Source organism: Ambystoma mexicanum, chromosome 6q (genome assembly GCF_040938575.1).
Source record: "Ambystoma mexicanum isolate Mex_15411 chromosome 6q, UKY_AmexF1_1, whole genome shotgun sequence".
Classification (NCBI taxonomy): domain Eukaryota; kingdom Metazoa; phylum Chordata; class Amphibia; order Caudata; family Ambystomatidae; genus Ambystoma; species Ambystoma mexicanum.
This window is the reverse complement of record NC_090937.1, coordinates 17703489-17720838: the sequence shown is the minus strand read 5'-3', so window position 1 is coordinate 17720838 and position 17350 is coordinate 17703489. Positions and strand designations below refer to the sequence as shown.

The following is a 17350-nucleotide window of genomic DNA, read 5'->3' as shown; positions in this document are numbered from 1 at the left end:
TATTACCTAAATAGCTATGGGAACAGCTTCTGGTGAGGACCAATGAGCACCCCACACCCTCTTCCAACATAGGGTAGCTGCAGTCTACCACATATACATGATGGTCACTTACATACACTCAACACGATCAACACAACTTCCATAGGGCTAGTAGTTTAACAAACCAAATGCCCCTTGTGCGTAGAACTACACCTTACTGCTGGGCATGCTACTCAGGACTACCCAGAATGCCAAGATAGAACTCTGTAAGACCCTCCTTCACTCCACTACCCACTGTGATGCTTGGGTGAAAAGTTAATCTGATGCGGTACCTCAAGCTCCCGGTGATTCTCTATCCAGTTGCGCGGTCCCTTGTCTCTAACCCCACAACTCGATCTGTACGTGGAATGCACAACCTAAGCACACTATCTGTCCCACCAGCTCTCAAGGCTGTAATGAGGCCTGTTCTACTAGGACAACGGCTACACAGTGCCGCAGCTGACTTCCCTCCCTGGTTCTCTTGTTTCTCCTTATGGAGGGTATTATAGGTGAGGGGTATTGATATTGATATTGATATTTTATTTATATTGCACGTGTACACAAGTGTTTCAGAGTGTGACAAGGCAAGGGAGAGGAACAGGGGAGAACACAACAAGGATCTTTCTAGGCCCAGTGACATTAAGAACACGTAAATGCATGGGAGAGGGGGAGGGGAAAAGTGCATGGGAGGGGGAGAAGTGGAAAGTGCGCAGCAAAGGAAAAACAGATACATAATAATAAATAAATAATAAAGGCAACAAACAGTGGTAGTGCAGCCAGCAATTGGCAAATGCTGGGTGTAAGGCAGCAGACAGGGTAGGTCTGATAAGTGCAGGAAGAAAAAAGGGGGGTACTGTATGGGTACAGATACAGACCCCAGGGAAGGAGTGGCCCGGAGGCAGTGCGGGAAGGTGGCAGGGTGAGCATGTACGTGGGCCCGGAGGACAGTTGCTGGCCAGGTGCACAGTGCCAAGAGAGAACAGATCAGCAGGGGAGAGGGGGAGCGAAGACAGAAGCAAAGAGGAAGGTCTTGAGGTGCTTCCGGAACCAGAGATGGTTCTCCTCAAGTTTTAGAGTGGTAGGGAGGCTGTTCCAGAGGGAGGCCCCAGCTGAAGACAGAGATCTACCCCCAGCTCATTTCTTTGAAAAACGACTGACCCTGAGGGAGTTAAAGGTGGAGGAGCGAAGAGCTCGAGAGGGGAGGTATTTGCGGAGGGATAGCTGAAGGTATTTTGAACCCAGGCCCCAGAAAGCCTTGTGGACAATGCAGAGGGTTTTGAATTTAATCCTTGCATCCACTGGGAGCCAATGGAGAGATTTCAGAGCTGGAGAGATACGATCCCAGGGCTCGAGGCCAAGGACAAGTCTTGCAGTTCTGTACTGGATTAATTGCAGAGGGCGGAGAGTAGAGGCAGGTAGATTCAGAAAGAGGTTGTTGAAGGAAATGGGGTTTGCCTTTGAGGAAATTACTACACAGCTATCACCTGATACAAGCATACACGCCACAAGTAGATCAATAGAAAACTATCCGGCCCATCCAGCGGGTGTAGAGGTTCAGACTATAAAGAAAAGAGATGACACGAACAGGAGGTATATGGAAAGCCGGGGAGATTCCTTTCAAGCAAATCAAACTTCCAAAAACAACAACGTAAACTTTAAGAGATCTAATCGCTCAGAATATATAAGAAGGAACGACAGATGGGTGAACAAGTGAAGGCTCAATTCTCTGACTGAGCAAAGCGCTGATTGGACCCATAACAAAAAACGTGAACCCGTTGGCCCATGGAGATGGCTGAAAAAGGTGCTCAACCCAAATGCTCAAACATAACAACGAAATGCCGCATCAACGCCAACAGACAACACATCTAAAGAATTTCAAAATACCTCTGACCGAAAAGAAACATCTTTGTGCTCATGGAACACGAGAGGTCACGAACATCACACGAAATCAAACGCATTTGACATGGCCCAGTTCGACATCATCTGCCTCCAGGAGACCTGGCTGACGGATTTACCAACGATCGACGGGTACGACACACATATCTCACCGGCAAGTAAGGGCCTGTTTGGCAGACCATCGTCCGGTCTTTTGACCGCAGTCAAACTGCCATCAGGCATCTCTATTAAAAAAAAGGTAACGGAATCCTACGGTATTCTGGCGCTACAAACAGAATGGACCCAAATAGAAAATTCTTAACGAAATAAAACAAAATCCAGTTTAGCTATCATAAACGTCTATTGAAACCTGCAAAGAACAACCAACACGGAGTTCTGCAACGCCGTCGCCGGCACCCTAGATAAATTTACTATCGACCTGGCCACTGATCACATCCTTATCTGTGGAGACTTAAACGCGAGGTGCGACCAACTCACGAAAAACCTCCGTCTGTCGCCATCCCAAGAACGCGGTGAAGTATGGTCGAACCTCATGGACTCCAGAAATTTCCATAACGTGGCAGCTCTGCGTGGTCATCTCCCAATGATTCCAACTTGGGAACGTCTGGACACCTCAGCCACACTGGATTATATTTTCGTTTCACACTCCCTTCTGTCATCTATCGATTTCTACGAAGTCTACCGAACCAAAGCCAGTGATCACAATTTGTTGTCAATGAACTTCGCGTCAGCAAACACTCCTAAAGAACTCTATCCTTTTGAGTTGGAGGTTTCCCGAAACTCCTCTCGAATCCATCTCTCAGCAGCAAACATCACGGATATCTCCCGGAAATTCGACGAGACAGATGTCAACAGCATAGCTTCACAGACTAGGCCAGACTATCTCCCATTATTCGTGAAGTATAGGAAAAAACAAAGAAACCAAGTTCCATCGACAGAATACAAGACCCATGAATACGACCTACAAGTGGTGATGAAAAGAAGAGTAGTCCGCAAACTGAGACGTCTGGCCAAAGTTTCTGATAACAACAAACAAAAAGAAACCGCCATCGCGGCTGCAAAATCATACAAAACATGGCTGAAACATCATAAAGCGACAATGTATCAGAACGACGCGGAAAAAGAAAAAATGCTGAAAACCCTAATGTCTAAAAATTCAAAAGACTTTTGGTCACTGATCAAAAACAAAAGCACCGAGTCAGTTAGCCAACTAGCAAATGTGATACCAGAGCTGACTTGGACTTCCTTCTTTTCAGCCCAATTTGCTCCACTGCCTGAAACAACTGAAGAAATCACTTTCCCTAGGGCGACACCATGGGTTGATCTCACAGATCAAGAAAAGATTTTGACCACGATACTAAAATTGGAAACATCCAGGGCACCGGGCCCTGACGGTCTCACCAATATGGACCTAAAACAACATCCTAAAGAATGGTCCTTCCTAATCTCCAAAATGTTCAACCAATGCCAGGCCAAGAAACAGATCCCTAAAACTTGGACAGAAGCATTTATAGTGCCTATTTTCAAAAAGGGAAGTAGAGATAATCCATCAAACTATAGGCCTATAGCCCTTTTGGACATTATGGGAAAATTTTTCGCAACTCTTCTTCTAGCCAGATTTCACAGATGGGCAAGAACAGCTCCATGCCTTGACGAACTCCAAACAGGCTTTGTTAAAAACGCGAGCACAAGTATCAACATTATGATATTAAATATCATAAAGGAAAAAGTAAAGAATGGCGCACCAAAAGTCTTCATCACATTTGTAGATTTGACACAGGCATTTGATAGAATTGGGCGTCGTAAACTCTGGACAAAGCTACTAAAGTGGAACTGCGCGGGTGAAATTCTAGGACCTGTAATTGCTCTGCACACAGATACAAAGCTACGAGTTCGGCTCAACAAACAAGGCCTGATGTCAGAGCAATTTCCGTCAGAACGTGGCGTGAAGCAGGGGTACCCACTCGCACCGGCCCTCTTTATAGCCTTTTTGGGAGATTATCAACACACTCAACTGGCAATAAGAGCTTTTCCGCCTAAAGTAGGAGACACTGCTATATCCAGACTTCTCTATGTGGACGATCTAATCCTCATACATCAGACCCAAATTGGCCTTCAACGCCAACTTAACAACTTGGCCAAATACATTGAAGACAACAATTTGGAAATAAACACCAATAAATCAAAAATCTTGATCATGGGAAAAAAGTGTTCAGCTGCAAGTCACTGGTTCTTGAACAACAAGAAGATAGAGATTGTCTCCAGTATAAAATACTTAGGAATAATGTTCGACGCAACGCGCTCAGAAAAGGCTATTCATTTGGCCCTGTGGTCAAAAATAAAAACATTGACCACTCAGACCAAGCTTGTAGACCGGAAATATGGGAAATTTTCTCTCTTACCAGCGATCCAGTTTTATAAACAAAAGGTGGTTCCATCAATAACCTACGCAATGGATGCAGCTTTAAACAACCAAGATACGATCTGGCTGAAACTGGAAGGCTATCTGTAGAAAGCAGTTTTGGGCCTCCCGAAATCAACATCAATTTCAGCTATCAGGCGCGAGCTCGGCCTCTTATCAATAAAAGCTTCTGTTAAACAAAGTCAAATAAGACTTCTGTGCAAAATCATCTCTCCAGACGCTTTACCACTGTTCAAAGCAATCCGAAAGGAACTTATCCAAGGTAAATGTAAAGCGCTGAACAAATGGGAGCAAGAACTGCAAAAAATCCTGGCGGACTTAGCCTGCACATCTGAAGACTTAATCTACAACCCCGCCAAGATAAAAAGGAAAATAGCTCAGGAGGACTGGATCCAAACATGCGAGGCAGTGATGGCAAACAAATTGCTCACGCACTTACCACCGACTACAAACCAGCTTAATAGAGCTTTAAACTACTGCATAAAATTTCCAGAAAAAAGGCTTCAGAAAAATTTCATGAGAATAATGCTCAACCTCATGTTAACCCAAGAAATTAAAGCTATTCGGACAAAATCCACTTCCAAAACATGCAGACTATGTCCAGAAACGCAAGAGGTGGAAACTGTAAAGCATCTACTACTGAACTGCGATAAAACGGCATACCTGCGCGAAGCTTTTCTACTACCTCTAATGCATGACGCAACGCTTCGTGAGGAGGAGACATGGTGGTAGCGTTTGGTCGCAGGCGAAAAGACGAAATGGTCCACGGCAGCGGTAAAGGTTTTGGAGGCAGCTCTTAAACTAGCAACAGAGAGTGCAACCTCTCTTGGTACTCCATAACAACGTCCCCTCCTACAAGCTCTGTTCGGCTCTGCTGTCTTCCTTTCTCCTTTCCTTTTGAGAGACGATTTCTTGTAAAAATCAAATTTTGTTTTGATTACAAACAAGTAAATAAAAAAAAAAAAAAAAAAGAGGTTGTTACAATAGTCCAACCTAGAGAGAACCAGAGCTTGGGAGACCATGAACTTCTGGGGGAAGGAGAGGAAAGGCAGAGTACCTCTCAGGAGGTGCAGTAGGAAGTTTGACTCTTTAGAGACATCAGAGATGTGGGCGGAGAAGGAAAGTGTGGAATCAAAGATGACCCCAAGGTTCTTAGCCTCGCAGGTGGGGGTAGGAGGAGGGCCGATGGAGGCCGGCCAGAGAGTGAGGGGAAAAGATGGTGAAGGTGTGCCGATGAGGAGGATCTCTGTCTTGCTGGCATTCAGACAAAGATCATTGGAGCACACCAATCTTGAATGGCAGTTGGGCAGTCAGAGATGAGAGAGGGAGAGGGGTTGGCCGAGGGCAGCCTGAAAATGAGTTGAGTGTCGTCAGCATAGCACTGGAAATTTGAGCAGAAAATGGCAATGCAGTGGACGACAGTTGCCAGATATTGGTTAAAAAAAGCCAGAAACAATACTGTAAAGGTAAACGCAAGAAACAATACTGTAAAGGTCAGAGATAACATTCCACATAACTAAAATGCTGGACTAAACGGGAGTTAACCAAACCCCTGCTTGCACCGCAACTCTGTTTCCCTCGCTCTCCCTCAGACCCAACTGGATGAGGGATAGAAGACCCCGACAAGGGGCCCGACAAGAAATCCTACCCTGGAATGCACACAACCTGAACCCAACACCACAAGACCCGGGCGAGGGGAACCTGCACGAGGGAGTGATACACTCTACCCTAGCTCTCCACAGAAATGACAGTACCGCCTCCTCACTGCACGAGGCTGCTCCTGGAACACAGCGCTGGCACGCGCGCTGTCAGTCTCTGGGTTCCGCACTGGAACATGCATGAGCCGGGCCCCTTCCGGCTGGAAAGTAAACACGCACAACATGCCCGAGTAGACCCTGAGGAAATCCAACAGCCAAGCCCCCTACTGGGCTTTATTGATACACGGCTGGCTCTCTCTCTCTTTCCCTCCCCTCGCCTGCTCTGTGCGGATCTCTATTTCATGCCTCAGGCACTCCCATCGTAGGGGGACTTGCTTGGGTTCTGAGGAATTTCACTTCAGATTGCACCTGTCTACCCCCGCTGGTGGGGGATACCACCACCCACCATTTTGCAACCTAAGGTTGCCGAAACCTAAACAACAAACAAAAATGGAAGACACAGTATATGTGACAAAGACACACACAGAGACGGAATCATGCGGCAATATGGTAGCACTTCGCCATAAAGTGCATATTCACGTCACACTGGCACAAAGAGATGTTTAGCCCAATCACACATTGTCTCTTTTCTTTTTTTTTCTTCATTTAACTTTCACACGTATATAATAAAACTGATAGCAGAGATCATATTTTAATTTGGTGGTCCCATATGATGAAGTGATTGTCACAGTTTGTGAAGACCATGAAGATATGCATGGTTACACATACATACATATATTCATACATACATAGATAGATACAAGGTACTGGGAGCAAGAGGTCCATGTCTTGACACATCTCCCAGGCAATGAACAAACAATAAATACACAAAGGAATGTCTGAGCTATTGCCTCCAAACCACCATGGAATATTAAGGGACAAATTATTGTGAAGTTTAGCTAATTTGTCCTCTTTAAACTAGGGCACATAACTGGAGACAGACCATCATATTTATTAATGACTCAAAAGTTCCTGTTTACTGTCAAAAATGGTATTCATTACTTAGCATCATTTTAAAGCATATATACAGGTATGTACGTTAAAATGAATCATTTGAGTGCTTGATTTCTAAATGTACCCAATTTGTTATATTCTTTACTGAAATGAGAATCACTTATTTTGCTGTTATGGATTTGCAAAGCCATTCAAATCTGACTTATTTGTATCCCTAAAAGACTGTTCTTCTAGCTCCTTTCATCATTTGAGCTTTTTACAACTTAGCAAATCTTTGAAGGTCTGCACTCGTTGTCTTCAGCTCTGTTTTTATTTTCCTCTTAATATTATTATTAATATTATCCTTATCATCTGTAAAGAACAGAGTTCACTGAAAATGCTGTCTCTTGGTTCTGAACCAAATAGGGTGAGGAATTGGTAAAGCCTTTATACAGATAATTGAAGCTGGAAGAGCCAGGTTTTCAGAGTCAGTATTCTGACTTCCAGCAAACCACATATTGATCTAGGAGACAAGATACTGCTAAGAGAAGACAGCTAAATAATGTGTACAATGCATACAGATAATGGATTATGCCAATAATCAGAGACCATTGTTGATGTTTCTAATATGCTGGGCTTCAGTATTGAATATCTGCCCAAAAGGCACTGTACACCTCTTTCCTGAGTACACAATCCCATAAAGAAATACACAGAGGCAAGAACCAACAAGGACCACTTTGCCACGACCAAATCGTTCCAAGACTCCTGCTACATATTCGCAAAAGTCCCTTTTGAAGAGGTGATTATTCAAAGACTGCTCAATAAGTATATATTATATATATATACTGATCACAGTGTACTTACATTTGTATATTTGTTTGTTTTAGGGTTAATTCACTAGCCTTATTCTGTGGCCACACCCCCCATTTGGCGTGCTCTACAAATAGAAAACGCGCGCGCACCAGCGCGCACACCGAGGCAAGGATCGGCAAGGATCACTTTGCCACTTCACTGCGGTGTCACAGGTTCTGGTGTTGGTGAGACTTGTCGGGAATCCTTTCCTCTAGTAATTACTTTGTATTACTGTAGACCATTACAAACCACAGTGATACTTGCATGCTCACTCGCCTCTAAACAAACATGCCGGCAAATGCCTCGGTTGATCGGGGACATGGCAGACATACCTCGCAAGGTAATCTTTCTCACTCCCATTGTTAACAATAGATAAGCGGTCGCTAATGGTGACATTCGTGATTTTTTTTCCAGATAATCCAATTCATACTCCACTGAATTTTGCAAAAATGAGGCATGTTGAAATTGAAAGTACTTCGAATTTAATAACAACTAGCACATTTCACACGCCTGAATCTCGTGTCCCTGTACTGTTACCATCTGCAGGTGCAACCACCTTGTTGCAAGTTTTGTCGGATGAGACATTACTAGGGACAAAACTAGTACCTCCTTGAGTGCCTCCATCTGAAGTCCCAACACAGGGAGTAGTGGATGAGAGCCCGAACACCAGTTATATCATTCCTGACATATCAATTCATGCAAGCATTTGTGATTCGTCTAGTAAGTCAGACGCAACACATTCTTCTTCTTCGGATCATGAATGCTCAGGAGATACCACTGCACTCTCGATCTCATACGTACAGCCTATGCCGCGTAAGCGGATAATATCACATGAGCAGCCAACGGATTTTTCTCGGCCCTCCATGTTAGAGATCACCCTATCTGCAGTGAACATGACTATTACCAGTCTATTCAAACTATATGAAACCCTGGATAATAAGCTTACACTACAATCGAAACAGATACAGCGGATCTCTGACTGGATCGCTGAAGAAATGAAAGTAAGAGAACGCAAAAGTACTCCTTTAAACTTCCCGACTCAAGGCATTAATTCTATTTCTTATCCCAATAGAACAGACATTCCGCTCCCAACCTCTTTAACACTACCTTCGGCAGTCCCTCTAATAGAGCAAGTGATTCGCCAAGTTAGTAAACTTGATCGTCCCGAGGTAGTGGCAGAAAGAAATGACTCTTGGATAACCATAGAACAAAATGAACAAGACAAAGACATAAATGTAGGACTTGCGGCATTGGAGGATTTTGACATCTTTTTGGATAAAAATGCACAGGTGAAAATGCGTTCGGATTCTGACCCCAAATAAAAGCAGAAAGGCCATGAAATATGCAGACAAAGTAGAAATAAAAAACAAACCCAAGCTTTAAATATAAGAACAAAAAATCCTAAACAAAAACATCAAAACCATCAAGTTCCAATTTATACAGGACTCTGAACAACCGAATAAAAGCTCATCAGCGACCATCCAGTTGATTGAAGACTATTCTCTCACACATGCACCTCTAAATGAACTTATTGCAGTCATTGAGGAAAACTCTGAGTCGACCTCACTGCAACCGAAAAGTAAGCAACAGAATTCTAAAATGATGAAAATAGATGGAACCGTAAAGGGCCCACTTGACAGGGACCTGCACCATGAGCAAAGGTGTAGTGAGATCAGAAAAGAGGTAGATGCCTATCTTGATTCTCAATTTAAGAACATGAACTCAGCTACCAACATAGTGTCTATGAAATAAGACATAGAGCAGATAGCGTCCAGAGATTCAACTGAGAATATACATAAGCAACATTAAGTGCATGTGGGTGAATCCAAAAATTCCAGTTCAACAATAAGGCCATGTAATCAGCCCTCTCGCTCGATTAAAGGGCTGTTGAAATGTGTCCACAAGAGTTGGACAAAATGATAATCACCAAGTATTCCCTCCATCTAAAAAAAGGGTTGTTTAGAAGACACACTTTGATAATGAAATGTCGCTGATCACCCCATTTAAAATACGATATCTGCAGAATGAGTGTTATGAATATCCTTGCTGAAGTTGCTGAGTTACAAGATATCACCTCACTTGACGTAGATCAAGTGGAATTTCTGAATGATGAAGATGTATCCATAGTTCGTCTTTGATACCTTCAGGAGTGGTGCTGAATGCAATATGGAAAGAAGGATTTATTCAGACTTGGTTTCATTATCGCACAGGACCCGCATGTTAAGAGAGATGTGGTTATGAGTAAAGACAACCATTTGCTAAAGCACAACAACTATCGACCTGTAAAAAAAAAAAAAAGCCTAGCCTCTTGGAATACTCATGGCCATTTACATTTACAATTTTGCTTAGAAAACTCAATAGACAGATATGATTTAGTGGCCTTTCAATAAACTTGGCTAATACACACGCCGATATGGAATGATCACGACATTGTTTTATCGCCAGCAAAGACTACGTCGAAAGGCAGACCAACCTCAGGGCTCCTTGTGGCTGTTGGAAAAACTTCAGGATTCTCAATCTATCCTTGGGCAGCTCTGAATAACTTTTTGCAACTGGTCAAAATCAAATTCAAAGAATACAATATTGCATTGCTGAATATCTATAGGAATCCAGCTGGGACTACCGATGATACTTTTTATACTGCTCTCTCCCAACTCCTAGACATAGACATTGTTGCATTATTTCCAGACATTTGTACTAACATAGTCTTAGGGGAAATTAATTTGAATTGCCTTGACAAACCTCTTAGATCTAAGCTGTATGAGGTGAATAGGTGGTTCATGTCTGAAAGGAATTTTAGGATAACCAATGGTCCCCTACCACCCTCTACTCCACCGCAGAACATGTGGAGTAGAGGATTGTCAAAAAACAACATTGACTATATATATGTGGATGAGCAGTTGTTCAACATCGTGGATAATTTTGCAATTGGAAAACAAACCCAGAGTGACCATCACATGCTTCCCATGTCATGGACATGGGACCAAAAAAATCCACTTAGTAACTCAGAAGGGTCTAAGCAGACTCTAATAGTAAATAATGCAAAAAGTCACTTTTGCTGGTCAGAAAACAATTTACATCAGTTGAACTCTCTTCTTCTTCATCAACTATCATCCAATTGCCAGTCAACATATTTGACAGCCTTGGATACATTTAAAAGCTGTTTGATGAAGGCGGGACCCAAAGCGTTCAACTATAAACATCGGTTTGACCCAGTGTTAAAAGAGCATAAAACACAACGTAGGCATGAAAAAAGGGCAATCCTAAAACTACCAGTGATGGAGCGATATAAAGCGCTTGTGAAACTTAAGCGTAGATTTAGGAATTGGATTCGTGGAAGACAAGCATTTATGTATCAGAAAGACAGCGAGCAAATGCTAGAATCATGGCAAAGTAAAAATACAGTGCAAACTTGGACCTTGATTAACAATAGAGAACATGGTTGTCAGAGTAGTAGCCAGATTAGCGGGTTAATGAAATGGCAATGGCTACAACATTTCACCCAACTATATGCCAACCCTAACTTTGACAACCGAAAACATGATTATCCAGGGGCTGACACATGAGATCTAGAATTTTCACCAGAAACAATAGAAGATCTAATAAAAAGATCTAGTGGCTCAAGAGCAGCGGGTCCCGATGGCCTGAGCAATAGTATGTTAAAGGCACATGCAAAACATTGATCTATGATATTAAATACCATCTTTCAAAAACATTGTTTCAAATCGTTTAATACCCACTTCTTGGTGCAAATCGCTAACAGTGCCGATTTTCAAGAAAGGAGATCAATCGGTACCTAATAATTACAGACCGATAGCATTGCTGGATACCCCAGGAAAGATTTTTGCGTGGCTAGTCTTGAGAAATTTTAATGCCTGGACCGACTCACAGCAGAAACGTGATCCGAATCAGACCGGCTTCATAGCTGGAATGGGAACCACAAATTAATCTATTAACACCTATTGCCATAAAGACTCGGGCACGTGCTAGCAAACAACCTACTTTGTAGCTTTTAACTCTGCATTTGACTCTGTGTCACTTCTTATGGCTAAATGATCGATGGCAGACTGTCCAGCTACACTGAAAGACATAATTTTTGCCTTACACTCGAACACCTCAATACAAATCAGGCTTACCACGGAACATCTCCTAACCTCGACAATTTGTATAGCGAGAGGGCTTAACAGGGGTGCATTCTTGCGTCCGCACTATTTAACCTCTTTATTCATGATATCAAAAATATATTTGAAGACATCATTGTTGATGCTTCAAAATTGAATGGCATACCTGTCGCAGCATTACTATATGCTGGCGATTTAGTATTCATCTCCAAAACCCCAATAGGGCTTCAGACTCTGCTAAATGCATTATCTCAATACATTGAAGTAAATCAGTAAATTATAAATTCAGACAAAACAAAAATTCTAACATATTCTCCCAATCAGTTTGTTTGTTTGTTTGTTTGTTTGTTTGTTTGTTTGTTTGTTTATTGATTTATATTGCGCACCAGACCTAAAGGTATTCGGGCGCCAAGGCAGAAAGAGGATTGTTCAATTTAGGTTACATATTGCATATGAACAAGGGGTACAGCTATGGTTACAGTGCTGTAGACAAATAGAGACAAAAGAAAATAAGAGTATGTACAGCCAATTTACAATATGCAGATGTGGCAGATATAAAAAACTGTTAAATATACAGAGAATACATGAGATCTTAAGTGACGGTAGCGAGATGTTAGACATCATGATTTTTAAGCCATTGGATCAGGTTAGATCTGAATTTCTGGTAGGGGAGGTCTTCTCTTAGATCAGTTGGGAGGGAGCTCCACAGTTGTGCTGCTTTAACAGCGAAGCTACTCCCGCCAGATTTAGTGAGTTTAAATCTGGGTACTAGTAAGAGGTTCGAGTTGGCTTTTTGTAGGGGACGGGCGGCTGTTTGTCTGGTGAATCTGTCTATTAGGTATTGGGGGGCTGCATGGTTAAGGCATTTATGAGTGAATTAAGCTGTTTTAAGGAGGATTTTATCTTTAGTAGAGAGCCAGTTAGTGGATCTCCTAAAGTCTGATATGTGGGCATTTTTAGGGAAGTTTAGTGCGGCTCTCAGGGCATTATTTTGCAATGTTTGAATTTTAGAGGTGATGTATTTGTTACTGCCTATGTAAAGGGCGTTGCAATAATCTAGTTTCAATAGGATTAATGCTCTTGCTAAGATGACGCAGTTGTTGGGTGAAAGGAAGGGCTTAGCTGCTCTGATTAGTTTACATGTATAAGAGGTAGCTGAGGCCATGGCATTCACTTGTTTGTCAAAAGAGAGCGTGGAATCTACGTAAAAACCAAGGGTTTTAACTACTTTGGCTACAGTGATGGTGTTGTTATCAATTATGAAGGAGTCATATTTGGTGCCCAATTTTTTGATGTTGGAGGAGGTGCCTAGAATGAGGAGTTCGGTTTTGTCATCATTCAGGCATAGACCGTGAGCGGCCATCCATGCCTGGATGATGAGGTAGACTCTGTTCACAAAGGCCAAATCCTTGTCATAATCTCCCGTCAACGGGATGAGGATATTTGTATCGTCTGCATAGTTGGTGTAGGTGATACCAAGACCGTCTAGATCATCGAAAAGGGGCTTTGTGAAAATATTATAGAGAGTGGGCGATACGCACGATCCAGTTGTCTCGTAATAAGATGAACTGAACCATGAAGGGCTTTAAAATAGAGGTTGTTTGCCAATACACCTATTTGGAGATGGCTATTTACAGAGAACCCAAGAATAATTGTCATCTAGAAAAGCTGGGGCAGAAACTGACAACAGCCATATCCCAAACAAAAATCATCCTCAAGAGATACAGCAAATTCTCTCTATTACCTGCATGGACCTACTATACACAAAAATGCACCCCTGTTTTTCTGTATGGAATGGAAACTATGAAGATATTACCAACTATATTTTATGACAAACTAGAGGCGAAATATTGGAGGCAAGTTTTGCAACTCCCACAATGTACACCTGTCTTGTGGCTACGATATGAGTTGAGGTTGATTTCTTTGAGTGCTTCATATCATTGGCGATTATGCGCCCTATTCAGGAAATGTCTCATGTCAAACAACCCCAAAACTCTGCTAAAAACACTGTCTCAATAATTGTTCTCTTCCAATCATATTTTCGCCAGGGAGTGGATAAGAGATGTCTGTAGCTTGTTAATTAATCCGGATGTCACTATCAAGCTACTTGTCTCTGATTGCGAAAGAGCCAAGTGAAATATATACCTTCAGACTGGATAGAGACCAGAAGATTGTGTCTACAGTACATACATTTTGATGGTAATTCCTTTTGTGAAAAAAAGTTCTGAATAATGGAGCCATATTTAGTGAAAAGTCCTTCTCCAGCTATTAGATCTGCAATCATGCGCCTACAATTTAACCTGTGGCCAATGCGAGATGTCTTAGCTGATCAAAGAATCATAAAGGCTGACAAAAATGTCTGTTGTTTTTGTTGTGAACAATCCATAAAGGAAACACTGCAACATCTAATCATATGTTGTCCAAACCTGGCGGCTATCAGAGAGAAATATTTTGGCAATCATTATCAATATTTAAGATACCTGAATCCAGACCTCAGGTGGCGAGTGATATTAGCTACTCCATATATTGGTATTAGTATAGCGCTGTGAATCTCTTGACTGACAAGAATGAAGATGTATAATGTGAAGAACCAGTATGTAAAGGTTGTGTAAACTCAAATGCTCAATGACCAAATTTAATCAAATAACAAAGTAGAGGCGGAGAAATCATTTGAATGAACTAGTATGTATTTGAAGAATCAATATGTAAAGGTTGTGTGAACTCAAATGCTCAATAAAATTTTTGTATCAAATGACAAGTAGATGTGGAGAAATAATCAAATTAATTGTTGGTTATGCTGATATTTACATTATTCAATGGTCTATTATATATATCACATGATTTGACTATTATTGACATGCTGTATTGACCTTGAAACAAGGACTCAATTATAACAATATAATAATTGTTCTCTTTGAAAGGTTAAAGCTGACACATTATTTTAAATCTCATTGTAAAATTGTTACATTGTGGTAATTAATCTATGAGATGATCAGGATGGATCATGAAAATGATGAATATTTGATAATGATGTATAGCTGAACATAAAGTATAGCTGAATATCTTGTAGCGATGAGTTTATCTCCACTGAAACATCTCTGGTCATAAGCACGTTAGTGTGTTTTTGTATGAACTTGAGTTGTATTGATTTTATATGTTATGAGTATATTTTGTAAAGATATTAATTTGTATTATGTCTTAAAATATTTTGTCATTCTGTATTTTAAATTTTGTAAATCCATATTGAAAAGTTGAATATTTCAGCTAACTCAATGAAAAAAAAAATGAACCTTGATCAAAGAATGATTCAAATCTACTGTTTAAATTCATGCAATCCCAGTTATACTTTTCGGTTCATAGACATAATTTCGAATACAAAATATTCGAAAGTCAAAAAGTCAAAAAAAAAATGTCGAAAAAAAAAATGTCGATTTTTTTTTAATGACGTTTTTTTTTCGAAATGGGGGGGTTCCCCCCAACCCCCCTTTTTTTTTATTTTTACCAATTTTTTTCACCGAAACTAGAGCCAAAAAAAAAATATCGAAAAAAAAAACAATTCGACATTTTTTTTTGTGACATTTTTGATTCGACTTTTTTTACTTTCGAAATTATGTTTTCGAAATTATGACTGGACACCATACTTTTCCTAGTTGGTGTTTCCCCTTCTCTTGTACCTGATCCATTGTTTGTTTCTCACGCAGTTACAGGACAGAGAGTCACACGTCAGTTTGTTGGTTGGGGCCAAGCATGGAATCAGTCAAATTGTTAACAACAAGCTGAATATCATGACAACGCTGGCAGAATTTGCAAACATCAGCCGAATAGAACTGAGCCCAGAGTCTGAGAAAGTGAGCATGATGAAGGTTTACCTCCAGGATGTAAAGGTAACCTTTAACCTCAGAACAATCGTGAGGGGAGTGTGACATTAGCAAGATAGATTTCGTTTTTCCAGTTTGCCCTCTAATATTTTGTTGTATTTGTTGAAATTGAAGTGTTTATATTTTCCCTCCAATTGTTTGAAGTGGTGTGGGAATCATTTTCAGGGAGTAAAAAATTATTCCCGTTGTCAATGGGGATATATTTTAGGGAGTGAAAATATATTCATTCTAAAATGTTTGTAATTTATTCATTTATTTATTTGTACATTGTACATTTATATAGCACACCTAACCCTGAGGCATCTGGGCGCAGTTCTTGAAAATTACAGTAAGGTTACAGCAAGCACAAAAATTGCACTAAGGTTACAACAACGGCAGATTAGATAGCTACAGTTTCAGTATGTACAGATGCAGTTACAGCAAATCACAGAACAAGAATCCAACATAAGATAAGGATGGATCTACAGATCAGTTAGTATACAGGGAACTTTTGGTAAGCCATGTAGTTGTAGATGAGAGTAATGGCACATTACTGCTCATCTGCGAAAAGCCAAGTTTTCAGACTTTTTCTGAAGGTCCAGAAGGATGGTTCAACTCTTAATGACAGTGGCACAGTGTTCCAGAGTTTGGCCGCTACCACAGGGAAGCGGTTGCCCCCTGATTTCTGACGTTTGCATCTAGGGATAGTTAGAAGGTGTGCTTGAGTAGAATGAGAAGGTCTGTTGGTTATGTTTTTTGTGAATTTGTTTGTTAGATATTTAGGGGCTGTGTTTGAAAGGCACTTGTGTGTTAGACATAAGGTTTTGAAGGAGTTTCGATCAGCAGTGGTGATGTGATGTTTCCTAGGGATGTTGAGGGCCACTCTTGAGGCATTATTTTGTATCACTTGGAGTTTTTTCAAGGTACGACTGTTTGTTCCAGCATACAGGGTATTGCAGAGAAACGCCACAAAATTAATCCGTTGTATCGTCGCACAATTAATTTTAATGTTGAACTTGACTGGCCCCCAGGTGATGTACCCGCTAGTCAGCATTACCCCTGTACGGAGGCGATGCGCTTTTCCATTGCCATCAGCCGCCGCATATAAGGCCCAGCCATAAGAACCCTTGCCGGTCGAACTTGCACGTTAGTCTGCTACTGAAGTGGAGACTCTGTGATTACTTTACCCATTACTCGCCAGAAGACCTGCACAGTATATAGTAGGCCTGATTGTCTAACTGTGTAACTGCCCATCTACCTGCCTGTGCCTGCACTGATTGCCTAATCGTGTAACTGCCCACGTGCCTGCCTGTGCCTGCACTGATTGCCTAATTGTGTAACTGCCCATGTACCTGCCTGTGCCTGTACTGATTGCCTAATCGTGTAATTGCCCATGTACCTGCCTGTGCCTGCACTGATTGCCTAATTGTGTAACTGCCCATGTACCTGCCTGTGCCTACACTGATTGCCTGCACTGATTGCCTAATTGTGTAACTGCCCAAGCACGCGCATGGTGCCTTGCCCTAATTCGCCCCACCGCGCAATTGCCTATGT

General features: G+C 41.5%; 1 protein-coding gene across 2 annotated transcripts in view; it reads left to right on the top strand.

Annotated features, from left to right (window-relative positions):
- FRMPD1 (FERM and PDZ domain containing 1) overlaps positions 1-17350 on the top strand; it is a 1388071-nt gene that overhangs the window by 1127908 nt on the left and 242813 nt on the right. For both annotated transcript variants that reach the window (XM_069630382.1, XM_069630381.1), the window contains one exon: positions 15641-15823. In XM_069630382.1, the coding sequence (XP_069486483.1) occupies positions 15641-15823 (183 nt within the window). The remainder of the gene's footprint in view (positions 1-15640; positions 15824-17350) is intronic.